Source organism: Harpia harpyja, chromosome 1 (assembly GCF_026419915.1).
Source record: "Harpia harpyja isolate bHarHar1 chromosome 1, bHarHar1 primary haplotype, whole genome shotgun sequence".
Taxonomy (NCBI): Eukaryota; Metazoa; Chordata; class Aves; order Accipitriformes; family Accipitridae; genus Harpia; species Harpia harpyja.
The window spans coordinates 58,581,143-58,594,211 of NC_068940.1; the positions used below are offsets into that span (position 1 = coordinate 58,581,143).

Genomic DNA, 13,069 nt, shown 5'->3' on the forward strand with positions numbered 1-13,069 from the left:
GAAACTATGAATCACTTCTTTCCTGGTGGAAAGCTGTTTTATTTAGATACAGAGTTTAATCTGTTGAAGTAATAGTAAAAACATTTAATTGGGGTTATATTTAACGGCTTTCTAAATCCCGTAACAAAAGTAGAGATAATCTACTTGTAAGAGTATGTGGGTGATGTGTATTAAAAGCAACTGAGGTGCTGCCTCAGTAGAAAGTGCCACTTACTGATCCTACTGTATGTGTATGTTTTAAATATTTTCAGAACTTTGGGTAATCCAGCTTATCTGTAGCAGAAAGATGTAAGCAAATGTAATTCCTCTGGAGTCGAGCAATTATTACACTTGATCAGTAGTTCAGTGTATGCCATAGAAGAGTTTCTCACTTAGGATCTTAATCACGAGGATGCTAATAGCACTGCTTTGCCTAGCCGATTGCCTTTGTGTTTGTGATCCTGCATTATTGTTGCCACGAGCTATTTAACCTATCAGGAACAGATCAGATCATCATTAACCAGGCTTTAGGTCTAGTTGTTTTTCAGTCTTTATGGGGGGAAGAAATCAAAGGAATGTAACACAGGAGAAGACAGGAGATAGTAATGAATTTGGAAAGATTGTATTAATACATGTGGTGCCCTATAACTTGGGGTATTTTTTAATTTCAAGCAACAAAGCCATCTATCTGATTCTGTTCGGGGGGGGGTGTGGGTTGCTTGTTTTTTTCTTTCTTTCTAATTTTACTTTGCATTTTAAAACATGTAGGGGAAGTATGTGGTTAGCAACTAGTGCATATATAGATCGTGCATGTCATGCATGTAATTTAAACGGAGATAAGTATTGCGAAGTATAAGATACCTTTTTTTCCCCCAACTTATTAACGGTTTGTTGTGGTTTGTATGTATAGTGGATATAAGACTACTATTTGTGCAGTTTATATCTGTCTTAGTCTTATTGTGACCAGTTGTCTCAACAGGGAAGAATCTGAACAAAATTTGCCCAGGAGTAGTTAATGGGGGTTGCAGAATTCTGATTTAGCTTACAAAGAACTGAGAAAAGGTAAAACTATTTTAAAAATATATAGCATTTAGATTAGTTCCTGTAGCTATTGTAAAAATGGTGAGATGTACCAAGAGGTTAATGTTACGACTGGAAGATATTTCTTAAAATGTCTGAGCACTTGCGTATTTTTCAGCAAGTACTGTCAGGGGTAACTTTGTCAGTGCAGCTTTGCCAGCAGGTTTGATAGAAAGCAATGCTGAAATCTAGGTGGGTTTTGAAAGTTAAATGTACCTGAATCAAGCCTGTATAAATCAGTGTGAAATAGCTCCCATATAATAGCATAAGATTATCTCATGTAAATTTTGCATTTGAATGTATCTGAACAAGACAGATTTTTTTTTCTTATCCTTAAATAATCCCAAGGAACGGTGTAACCGGTTTTGATAAAATTGATAAAGGGTCCTTTATGGTTGAGAGAGACTGTAATTTCCTGATTGTTCTTCATGCCTCCCCTTGTGTTTTTCACTTTCATACAGTTGTGCTGTTCAAGATGTATTGTATCCCCAAAGACTGCTTCCAGTAGTGTGGATCAAAGTAGTACCTATGAACACCCTAACTACCCAGAGTCATTTCTGAAAAATTAAACATGCTATGTTTGCTTGCACGCTGATTGGGGCACTCTGGTTGCTGATAGCAATCAGTATGAACTTCCCTACTGCTGATGTAATGATGATGAATGCTGTGACACTGCTATTTCAGACAGCTCTTCTCAGCGGATGCAAACCACTTGTTAATGAATTGAATACAACTACAGCAGCATCGAATAAAACAGGGGAAGGATTTATTTATTTTTTCTTTTAAAACCCAACACATTAAAAGATACCCCCCTAAAAAATATAACAAATAAAGGCAGAAGAAGGTTTACGTTTGCAAGAAACATAAACCAGTCTAACATGCAAATTGAGAATTTTAGATGCTGATTCCTGCCCAAGCGGTTAGACTGAAGCAATTAGTCTTGTTGAAGTCAGTGAGCCTATTCCTATGAATAAATATTTGCATGATCTGGCCTTCAAAACTAACATATGCAATACAAATACAATGATTTAAAAAGGAACTCGGAGAGGAAAAGGAGCACAGAGCTGAAGATCTCTTGGAATACCAAAGTGTATGTTCAGAAAGGGTCATGTTTCCTGCTCTTCCAGGCAGAGGGGCTGCTCTACTGGTTTTGGTTAGTTGGCACTGTGAGTAAATGAACAAAAAGATTTTTTTTCTCCCCAGTAGATTAATATGATTATTTTTACTACTGTAAGGCCCAATTTTATGACCAGCATACCTAAGGACCAGAAATTATATAATTTCAAATTGCTTGAAAGAATTTTTTTGTTCGAAATACATTTCCAACATATTGTCATTTGTTGACACTCCTTTTAAGAGAAATGGGTTTCCTCATTTAACTAGTTCATACCAGTAGCTTGTTCCTAAATTTCCTCCAATTTAATATGCAATTGGTGAAAGTTTACATTTATGATTTTAAAAAGAAGTGACACACCTGCAGGCAGGTTGCTGTTTTGAGAAGGATTAGGTTTAAAATGGGGATCTGGAATTAATTGTGCAGTGGGTTCAGGCTTTAGGGAAATTACAAAAGGTTCAAGCATGGTTGAATGGGAAAAAAACCATGAATGTTTGCTTTCAGGAAGGAATGTTTATCCCTCTATTTACCTATGAAAGTTCAGGCTTTCGCCCCTATAGTGTTATAGCATTTTCTTGCCATTCATATGCACATGGAGATGCTGGATAGGCGACAGAAACTAGCTTTCTGGTTTTTTGAAAGCAGAGCTCCTTTCCGCAGAATAGATACATACTGTCTCAGGCCTGGGGGCAGGAACAGGGAAGTCGCTGACCCACATGCTGGGGAGAGCTGTGTACACCATAATATAAACCACTTCGTATTTTAATGTGAAGACGATGTCAGGCTGGCTGATTTTCAGAATGCTTTTTGATAGGGATTAGCAGCCAGTGGAAAGAAATCTTCATGTTGTCCTAGACTTTTTTTTGGTAGACTGCAATTCTCGTATTTCAATACAATTTCTGAGAGAAAATAAAAATCACAGCCAAAATTAAGGAGAGTGATTCTAGAAGACATGCATGTCTGGTTTGTGTTTTCAACTTGGGCTTAAGTTCGCCTTCAGGAAAAAAAAGATTTTTGGGGCACCATATTGATTTCCACTTGACTGCTTCCCTGTTGGGCATGCGTGGCAAAACATAACAAAACACGTACCGCTAATTACAAGTCGTGCCATCTCTCCTGGCTTTCCTTACTTTCCCAGTCATGCATAGCACCATGTAGTTCGTCCAGCAGTGGAGTTTACGTAACTGGAGCTGCTGGAATTCTCGCAGACGCCCTTGCCACACGTGCGTGGGTTGGGAGTGGAGGAAGGAAGGCACGGGAGGAAACGTCTGCAGCGCTGGGGCCATTGGCTCGTGCTGCAGGGTGTAGAGCAGAGTAAGAAAGTTCACTCTTGCAGTATTCCCTCTTCCATGCTGACATGAATAAAAGCAGCCTTCTGGATGTAAACTAAGCAGACATGAACCAGACAGGTACCAAGAGCAGATGTTTATATTAGCTCATGGCCAATTCTGCAGTTTTCTGACCAAAAATTCACTTTAAGCTGCTACTTTAGGCCTCTGTTCCGTACCGTTGTCCACACTAGGTAGCGTGAACGAGGAAAGTGATAGAGTGGTGGGAAATGTGGAATTATATCTGCAAGTCTTCCCTCTGTTAAAGAAAACTCCAAAGTACCAGAAAAATCTCATTGGTAGGCTGTTGGGGAAAGAGAAAAAATAGCAAAGAGAATGGATGGATGCCAGTCAGAGCAGACACATGTTGCTCTTGAATTGCAGATGATCCAAAGATGCTTTTTAGGAGATTAAAGCTGTGTTAACTCCTTACAGCACCTTTGTCTCCTTCCTTTTCTGAGCAGAGGTAGGATCGGATTGTAATGGAGGTCCCGTCCTGCCATGGTGGAGAGGGGAAGGAGGTGGAGGTAAGTGATGGCTCCTTGCTCTTATCTGCACAGACATCTGTGTGGCAAGAGGCGGTGGAACCGCTGTAGGTACCTGTCATCATTTTCGTGACCTTTGCCACTGGCCTTGTGAAACGGGGGGGCAGAGCATGTGGCTTCTTCCTTTCTAATGGAGTAGGGAGCATAATTGTTCTCTTTCATGTCTTTTCGCCAAAAGAAACAGGCTTGTGAACCGAGGACAGAAGAAAATGGGGGACAAGTTCTGCAGCTTCCCCCTCCAACCTCTCCAGGTCAAACTCTTTGATGTAAATGAAGATGCTGCCTGAACAGCAGACTTGGCCCTTAGAAGGCAAAACAGCAGAAAAATAACCACTACTGAAAATATATAGCTTTTTAAATTCCTTCAGAGACAGCATAGGAAGTTATTCTTCTTAGAGAATATTAAATAACTCAAAGGAGGGTAGTCACAAGAGGGTGCACTGAAGGACTCACTCACGCAGTGGCCAGAGGCTGGGTAGAGGCAGATTTTGGTGTTTATGTGGCCAGGGCTGTACAGAGAAAACAAGCATGTTCTTGTCAGTGTGGGATGAACAGCTTGGCAGCTGTGCCCCCAGTTTCTGCCAATGCAAGGGACTGAAAAGCCTGATATACACGATAAGTGACCAAAGCTGTGGATGCTCTTGCATGAGGTGTGTGAGGGGAAAGGAGGAGAAAGCACATGAGAAATTTGGAAAGGTGCAGTTTGCAAAGCTCGTATGAGATCTCTCCTCAAGGAGATTAGTGCATTGCTGGGTACAGGTGAGGGCTGTTGCAAGTTGTGTATTGTTAGATCTCTCCTGCTTCCTATTTGAAGACACCTGACATTCCCCTTTGTGTTCTGGTAGGAAGTAGTTTCACACATAACGATAATATTTATAGCACTTTCACAAGTAGATCTTGAAAGTACTGTTAGAAGTACTCTTCCATTGCATGCAGGGCTTTGTTACTCCTGTTTTTAGCAAGAACTAAACTCGAGGGAAGAAAAATGCTTTGCCAAAGGTTAGACCACTAGGTCAGTGGCAGAGAGTCTCTGATATCTAGTCCAATTCCCTGGCTGTGCTGCCTAGCTAAATAATGATTCATTTAGTGATTGGGCTCTTCTTTGATCCCTACTGTATAACAATGAGGCTTTGGAGTGTTTTATTGTGCTATTAAAAAGAACTCCTACTAGGGAGGTGGGAAGGGGAAGGTTTACTAGACAGCTGTGTTTGTGATGAATTGGCTTTGTAGCCTTTTTTGGGGGGTTGTTTTTTTTTTTTTTTTTTTTTGGACTGTCAGAATTGGGGAAACAGGTTGCTAATGTAATTACACTTCATTATAGTTTACTTTGTGGCTTATTTTGGAGCCTTTGGTTTTTTTATTTAATTTAAATGTTGTTGCAGAACAGTGCAACTTCCTTCCGTTTCAGATCCCTTTAGCTAATGACTGCAGTGCTGCTCAAAGCTGAAAACACTCTCTTTATTTATTATTACTTCTTGTTGTTGTTGCATAGGATCATGTTCAAACTACCGAAGTACCCAGGTACTGTGGCTCTCACCGTGGTGTGTGCTGAATATTGGATGATTTGTGTAAAGCTTACTTGGACAGACTGGCGTGTGTCAAGTTAAGCTGCAGACCAATGCTTGGAAAAGCTTGTGTCCTTCACAGTGCAAGATCCCTGCAGTCTCGGGGCCCGGTGTGGATATACTGCTGCGCAAGCAGTGTTAACACTTTCAGAAGCTTGTGGGCTTCTTGGGTTTATGTCAGGAATGTAAAAGCTCTGAGAATACGGAGAAGTGATCTGCGGGGTGTAAAACTAGTGTATCACTGGAGATGACACTGAGAACAGCCAGGAAAGGCAGAGTAACCAGCCACACACCTTTGCAGAGTTTTCCATTTTCAGCGTTTTTGTGCAAAAGAAAGTGATCTCATTATCTGCCACCAGCAATAATATTTGCCTTTCCCTGTGGTTTTCAGGGTGTTGCTCCAATGCACTTTTGTTTGAGTTAGATTTCTGAACAAACAAAGTGAGAGGTGTTTACACGAGTAGGACAAGGTGTAGAGATAGCCAGGATAATTCTTGCTGCAGTGTATTCAGGTAGCGTGAATGTTGAAATTTAAATATTTGGCTTCTATAGTCAACATGAAGGTCTGTCTTGATTTCTTTTGCATTGTTCCAAAGTGCTCTGGACGTAGGAGAAAAATACTGGATTTTTTCACCTGGGTGCATTAAAACCCAACAGGCTTGAAAAAAATGGATCTACCCATTAAGCAGCATAGTGGTTTGTGATGCTGAGGCTCTTTAAAGGCAAACATGCTTATTTTTGGTGTTAGTGTTTCCTTAAATTCCTCAGGAATTCATGCATGCAAACATGATTTGATGGGCATCCAGAAATGGCCTGTGGACTGCTAATTCAATTGTGCTGCAGGCTCTTCTTCAGGTGAGAGGTGTGAGAGGTTTTGGGCTAAGCTTTCAAATAGTATTTAAAGTTTATGACTCTCTTGTTTCATTCAGGTATTAGTACAAGGAGAGCTGAAGTAATGAGAAGTCATCATGGAGGCGCAGTCCCATAGCTCTACCACGACGGAGAAGAAAAAAGTGGAGAATTCCATCGTGAAATGCTCCAGTCGAACAGATGTCAGTGAGAAAGCTGTTGCCTCCAGCACAACTTCCAATGGTGAGTAACAGCAGGGATTTACTAGCAGCCAAACCTACAGTAATTTTATGTTCACTGCATTCCTTGTGAATTGAGCATTTGCACCTGGATCAGTATTTGTTCTAAGGAAAGGCTAAAGAAAATGAACAAGGGGGGTGGTGGTGGTGGAAAGTGGTAGGATACAATAAGGCCTGTTTTGGCATCGGGCGTAGTCTTTTTCTTCCAGATGTTCTAATTTGAGATGTAAATACGCTAAATTATTTATTATAGGAAGTTCCTGTTTTTGGCCTTTTGGAAATTGTCTTGATTAGCCTGGCAGGGCTTACAAGCGCTTTGCATTTGGCCATTGAAATCTCTTACACTAGTTAGATAATTAGTTATTACAAAAGAGAGAGAAGTAGCTCTGTCAAAATTAATGGCAAAGGTTTTTTTTCTTCTCTTCTTTTACAAATAAACTTGCTCCTCGCAAAGGGCTAACCCCACCTCCCCGAAGTACTTTAATGGCCTGGGACAAAACAGCAAGCTAAGAGTGTATACTCCTGTGAATTCATTTCAAAGTTGTGAATGTACAGCTTGTAGATTTGCAAAACTGGAGTAGTTTGCTTAATTCTCCCCAGAGATTACCTCACTTGACAATTTTACATATTCTCTGCCTCTCCGGAGAGTGTGTAGTCCCAGCCCTGGTCCTTTCATTGTTCAGTGTAAGAGGGCTGAGTGTATTGGTCCCTACTAATGCAAAACTCCCTTCGCATTAGGAAAGAAAATTACTTGAAAAGGCATGGGCAGAGTTTAGACCTGTGGATTTTGGATAGCTGCAGATCAGCTTGGTTTTGCAAATCAGTCTAATAATGGCTAAAAACGGAAGATGTCTTTCTGCATATTTTGGAGTCCTGGTGTGTTCCTGGCAAAACGTTTTCTGTTCACCCTTTCTGCTTCCATCACGCTCACTCATCTGGGCTTGTGGTCCAGGTCAGGTTCTCACTTTGATATCTCGAAGAAAGGTTTCTGCTTTCTCAAAGAAACCTGTATCTCTCACTAGACTAAAGCGGAAAATACATGAACCCTACAGCCATACTAGAGGGGAGTCCCTGTGGGTCAGTAAAAATGAGATGGCACATGTCCCAGTATCCTTCTGTGTGACTAGACTTCAGATTCAAAGCAAACTCGGCACCTGCTGACCTGCTAGTTGGAGTTGATCCCCATGAGAGTATAGAAACTCTTGAGTAGCTATGGAAAAAGTTGCATCAGTTTTCTAAGGCATATGAAATTCGATCCTCAGCTGGTGTAAGTCAGCACAGATCCGTTGCTATCAATAGAATTACAGTGGTTCACATTAGCTGAAGAGCTCCCCATTGTATTTTTTTTTTTTTCAATAATAGGATTTTCCACATTGGCCCAACTTTTCAAACAGATGCACACTTAAACACACATGTGTATTCTTTGATGTGTCAGGGGTTTGTACTCAAACTCGATATTGGCACATACCTCTGACTGTTTGGGCTAGCTTTAACATCATTAAACATTTAGATTTAGAGGGCTGAAAATAAAGCCTTCAAGATGTTTTTGCCTAATTCTGACACTGATTTACCCTGTGGTCAAATAATTTTCTCTCTCTATTCCACCTATCAGCTTTAACGGTAATATTAGTTCTTAACTACCTGCTTCATCTAGGTGGTGTATTACTGCATGTCAGGGGCATCAAACTCCCCAGAGCTGGAATGTTTCAGACTTAGAAATGAATGACTAGAAATTTTTGTCAGTGGAGTTGTGTTCTATTAATGGAATGAGATGCTAATGTAGTACATGTCCTGGGGCCTGAGGCTGCATTTGGTTAAGGTAATGATAGTTACTTCTGTTTTCAGTGGGTAAGGGTTGGTCTTGTTAGTCTTTGTATTTAGGGAAGTCACCAGGATCTCCAAGGTTTGGGTTTCTAATCTACTTTCATGTAAAACCAAGCAAACGACTTTCCAGAGATACAGGGTTGGAAAAAATTCCATTCCTTCCTGGATATGAAAAATTTCCTCTTAGTGTAGAGACTCCATGGAGCATGTACCAAAACAAACACTAATATGAAAACTTTAGGAACTTAAACATGAGTTCTACTGTTGCAATGTTTTAAAGTTTTGCTTCTCGCAGATGTGATTGTCATGATAATGAATTTTGGTTACAAGGACCACTTTGCATGAAAGCTGGAGCTTGCATCACATTTGCATCTTTTGTTTTTAGTGCTGGAATGAGTATTACTACAGGAACATCATCAGTTGATCTAAGACACCACTCCTACAAAACATGCAGCTTTTGTTGATTCAGTGCCTCTTTTTTGCAGAGGGCTGTGGTAATGTTAAATGGTTGTGATTTGCATTTGAATGCTCTGCTAAACAAGGTAAGGTACCCGTAAAAAACCAGAAAGACAGAATGATCCTTACTGTTTTTATCAGAAGACTGCTGTCACTGCAGAGCAACATCTGCCTGTCGTACCAATGTCACCTCATAAGCATGTCTAATATCAGTGTTTCTCTCCTTCTGGACAACACATTAATTAGCAAAGTTTGCAGGGTAACATGTACTTGAGTGACAGCTGTCTGAGGTGTGATGTAGAAACTCGTATTTTCTCAGTAGCTCTGCTGTCTTCTGAAGGAGTCAGAACTTGGATCATAAATTGATTGAAAGCTGCTAGTTACGGGTTTTACGCAAAGCTTACAATCATGAAGAAACAAAGAAAATGCCATTATTTCAACAGCTCCCGAAAGTGAGTAACACACTCAGTAGCAGAATCTATCTTAAAATGAATATTGAGCGTGGAAAACTTTTAAATCATATGATGTGCAAACTGTTTATTGAAGAGCCTGTTTATTGGTGTAAACCTAGGTGCAAAGGAAAGAAAGTGGGAAAGGTGACCTGGAAGGGCAGCTCGTGTGTTAACCCTAATTACACAATGCACGTTATGAGGCCCAGACTTGTGGGTGCCCCTTGGAAGGTACCAGCTGCACTGTAGACTCAGACAATAAGCAAGCATGGGCCATAGTTGACATGTTAGCCACTTCTGCTGAGTTCCTGTCATTACTTAATACAAAAAAGATTTCTGCTGCACTCACCTAACTACAAACTGACTATATTGCTAAGATGCTTGCACTGTGTTAGATAAGGGCCTGCCAGCGTTTCCATTATAAAACCCTAATTTCAGGGATTTATAACTAAGCCATTAAAATGTGCTCCAGGCCGAAACATGTGGGGAAGGTCTTAGTGCTGGAGCAAATTAAAACTTCTTTTAAAGTACATATGATCAAAAAAGTAAAAAAAAAAAAAAAATCATAATTTGTAATGACTAACAAAAGTCTGGTGCACTTTGATGCCCAGTGGGCCTTTGTAATTTGGGACCACTCTTGCTTTGTTTTGAATTCATTTTTGCAAGCTTTTGATTTTTTCTCCTTTGTGTTTCATTTTGTGTATCTCAACCAAACTGCATGCAGTTTACTAGGATACATTTCTTTGCAAACTGTTCCTTTTACTCCTTCTTTGTTTGACTGCTATATTTACTGCTAGGCTAATATCCAAGGGGGAGGAAAACTGCTAAAGCAAGCTGCTGATGGATATGTTAATTCACAAAAGGCTGTATAAATAAAAAGTTTGTGCTAGGGTGTAAAGTAAGCTTCCTTTTGTGTATTGTGTGTTTTGATAGCCTCAGACTGATCTGCTTTGGCAAAGTAATAACGACAACAAATAAATACAATCATTATGTCATGAGCATGTCACTGGTATTACATTGGAGTAATGAGGCCAGTGTCCCGGACCACGTTGCTACCACAGTGCCGTGTTGTCAGGCCTTGTCTTCTCCCACGCACATCCCTACTGCTCTTCTGGAGACAAAGCAGTAAGACCAGGCCTGTTCCATGCCATGTCAGTGCATGGAATTAGGTCATCATCCTGAAAGCTGCTGCATGCACACACAGGTTTCTATCAAATTGTGCAAGGAATGGCTTTCTGAAGAGAGGCGTCCATTGATAAACTTATTAAAATTAGTTCTGTGCTGCCCTTGGAGAGCCTTCGCCTGGTATTGCGGGTCATGAAACCTGCCTTGCTAGACCTCTGTTGGATAATACGGTACCTCCTGTAACTTCAAGTAATCTCAGGATTAAAAAGAAATCTTCAGGTGAGCACTGTAAGCGTTGCAGGAGTCTGCACGGTGAAGTGAAGGACCTGCCTTGCTGAAGTGTGACGAACGCCGACATGGAGGCTTGTTCTTGGCTACTCCTCCGCGCTGCTTTGCCAGCAAGCGCCGGGGCTGGCGGGGTGAGCCGTGTGCCGGCTCGGCTCCTCGGCCGCCATGCCTCACCGCCTGGCATATCGGCTGTTGCTGAGATCCGCAGCACGCTAAGTCAATACGTCAGGCTGAGCACTGCAGTGCCAGAGCAGAAAACCACGCTGGCTCCCCTGCCCGCACAGCTGTGCTGCCCGCGCTGGTGCAGGACCCTCCTGCACCCCGGCTCGGGGATCGCCAGCCCTCCCGAGGCCCAGCACTGCAGTAAAGTCTTGAACTCTGGAATAGCTCTGATGGCCCTAATGTGGGTATTTGCACGCTTACAATTAGGCAGTCGCTTTAATGCTTTACCAGGCTGGCCGCTTCGACCCTGTGCTCTGCTCTCTAGGTGAATCAGATTTATTGGTAGAGTACTTCCTAAGAGGCGTTGACCAAAAAACCGCATGCTAACCTGACACAGCCCTCAGCTCTGTGTGATTTATTTTTTTCACTTAATCTGTAGCGTGGATATAATTAATTTTTCACTTTATTTTCTAAGAGGTACAGGGAATTTCTGTGAGGGCTGAATTAATACTTTTACAAGGCAAAAGTGCACTTTGCAGCATTGCTTGGAGAACGTTAGGAGATTGTAATGCTGAGTTCAACCCTTATTTACTTACTGTTTGGCTTGTGAATTCTGTAGGTGACTAAAATGCTTTCCTCTTTTGCACGTTTTGGCTCTAAACTGGTGTTTTTAATGTTGCATTAAAACAATGCAGTTATTGTATAGGGGCTCCTTCAGTGTCTGACAGGCAAGCACTTACTTGCAGTTTGATGTGTTTTGTCTAGTTTTTGACCCATGAGCTTGTCCCAGTGTAATCTGATATTTCTTATTAACCTATTACTCCGCCTTAAAAAAAAGCTAATTATAAACGTATGTAGGTTGTGGACGTGACTACCTTTATCAGAATCAGATAGTTATTGAGAACATACTTTAAAGTGATAGAAAGCAGAAATTATCATCTTAATGATGATGTAACTTAAAACCAAGCTTGATAGATGAATAAATGAGAGGAAATTCGTGTGTCCACTTTGATTCTTTCAGAAGAAAAGCCAGCTTCGTCTAGGTCTCCTTTTTTTTTCTTCCTAGTAGTTCTTTCAGGGTTGAGTGAGGGAAGTATTCAGCAGTCTCCAAGCCTATAAGAATCACATATCCTGTTTAAACTTTCAGTTGGTTTCTTGTCCTGCTGCTTGCTTTCAAGCTCACCATAAAATAGGTGTTAATCATAATCCTCATGCTTGGCCCCCATCTTGGACTGATGTGCTCAGGGTCCCGTCGAGAGGTCAGGGTTCAAAAGAGGTTGTTAGGTATCAAGAAACATTGCCTGTACTATTTTAGTGACCTGCAAATTGAGTCCTGCATTGATTATATGAGACCTGATTCTACAAAGTGATCAGGAGATGCCCTCCTCCTCTCCTGAAATCAAAGGGGATGGAGGGGCCCTCTTCACTTCTCATTTTCAGGTCAAGGAGGAAACAACATCCTGTAGGATTAGATATTGGAAGTGATGACTTCAATGTGTAGGTTTTTCTGAGGGTTTTGTTTTTCAGCAAGACAAGTATTGCAAGTAATTCCTATCTGTTATGGTGGCATACAGCAGCATGAAAAGTAAGGGTAGAATGGTCATACGTGGTAGCACAGAAAAGTAAGGGCAAAGACCTGAACATGTAAGGTTTTGTGTACCCTTCTGTTCTAATAATTGTGGCCAGGTTCTAAGGGGATACACTAAAAAAAGGTACCTATCCTTGGGGAGGATAGGCTCTCCTGATGCTTGGAAGTATTGGAAGCAAAAGTATTGGAGGTTGTAGTTAAGTGAGGACTGCATGTCTTGGTATATTGTAATCTGATGTGAGTAGCTGATTAAATACATGTTCATTTGGAGTAATGCACCCATGGTCCTTTATGCTTACTAATAAAATTTCAATCATCAAGTTAGGGTTTATTGTGGACTGTAATAACTCATTCTGCCTGATACTATTTTCTAGTGTTGTTCCTCAGTGAGCCAGCCCTACCCTTACCCTGCTATAAAGCCAATGATCTGCAAGTGCAATACAGTATTGCTTCATTAATTCTGCCAAGATTTCCCTCC

The 13,069-nt window shown here is 41.1% G+C and overlaps 1 protein-coding gene across 2 annotated transcripts in view; it reads left to right on the forward strand.

Annotated features, from left to right (window-relative positions):
• Nucleotides 1-13,069, forward strand: part of GLI3 (GLI family zinc finger 3) — a 215,044-nt gene that overhangs the window by 8,201 nt on the left and 193,774 nt on the right. For both annotated transcript variants that reach the window (XM_052795785.1, XM_052795794.1), the window contains exon 2: nt 6,541-6,703. In XM_052795785.1, the coding sequence (XP_052651745.1) occupies nt 6,580-6,703 (124 nt within the window). In that variant the 5' untranslated portion in view covers nt 6,541-6,579. The remainder of the gene's footprint in view (nt 1-6,540; nt 6,704-13,069) is intronic.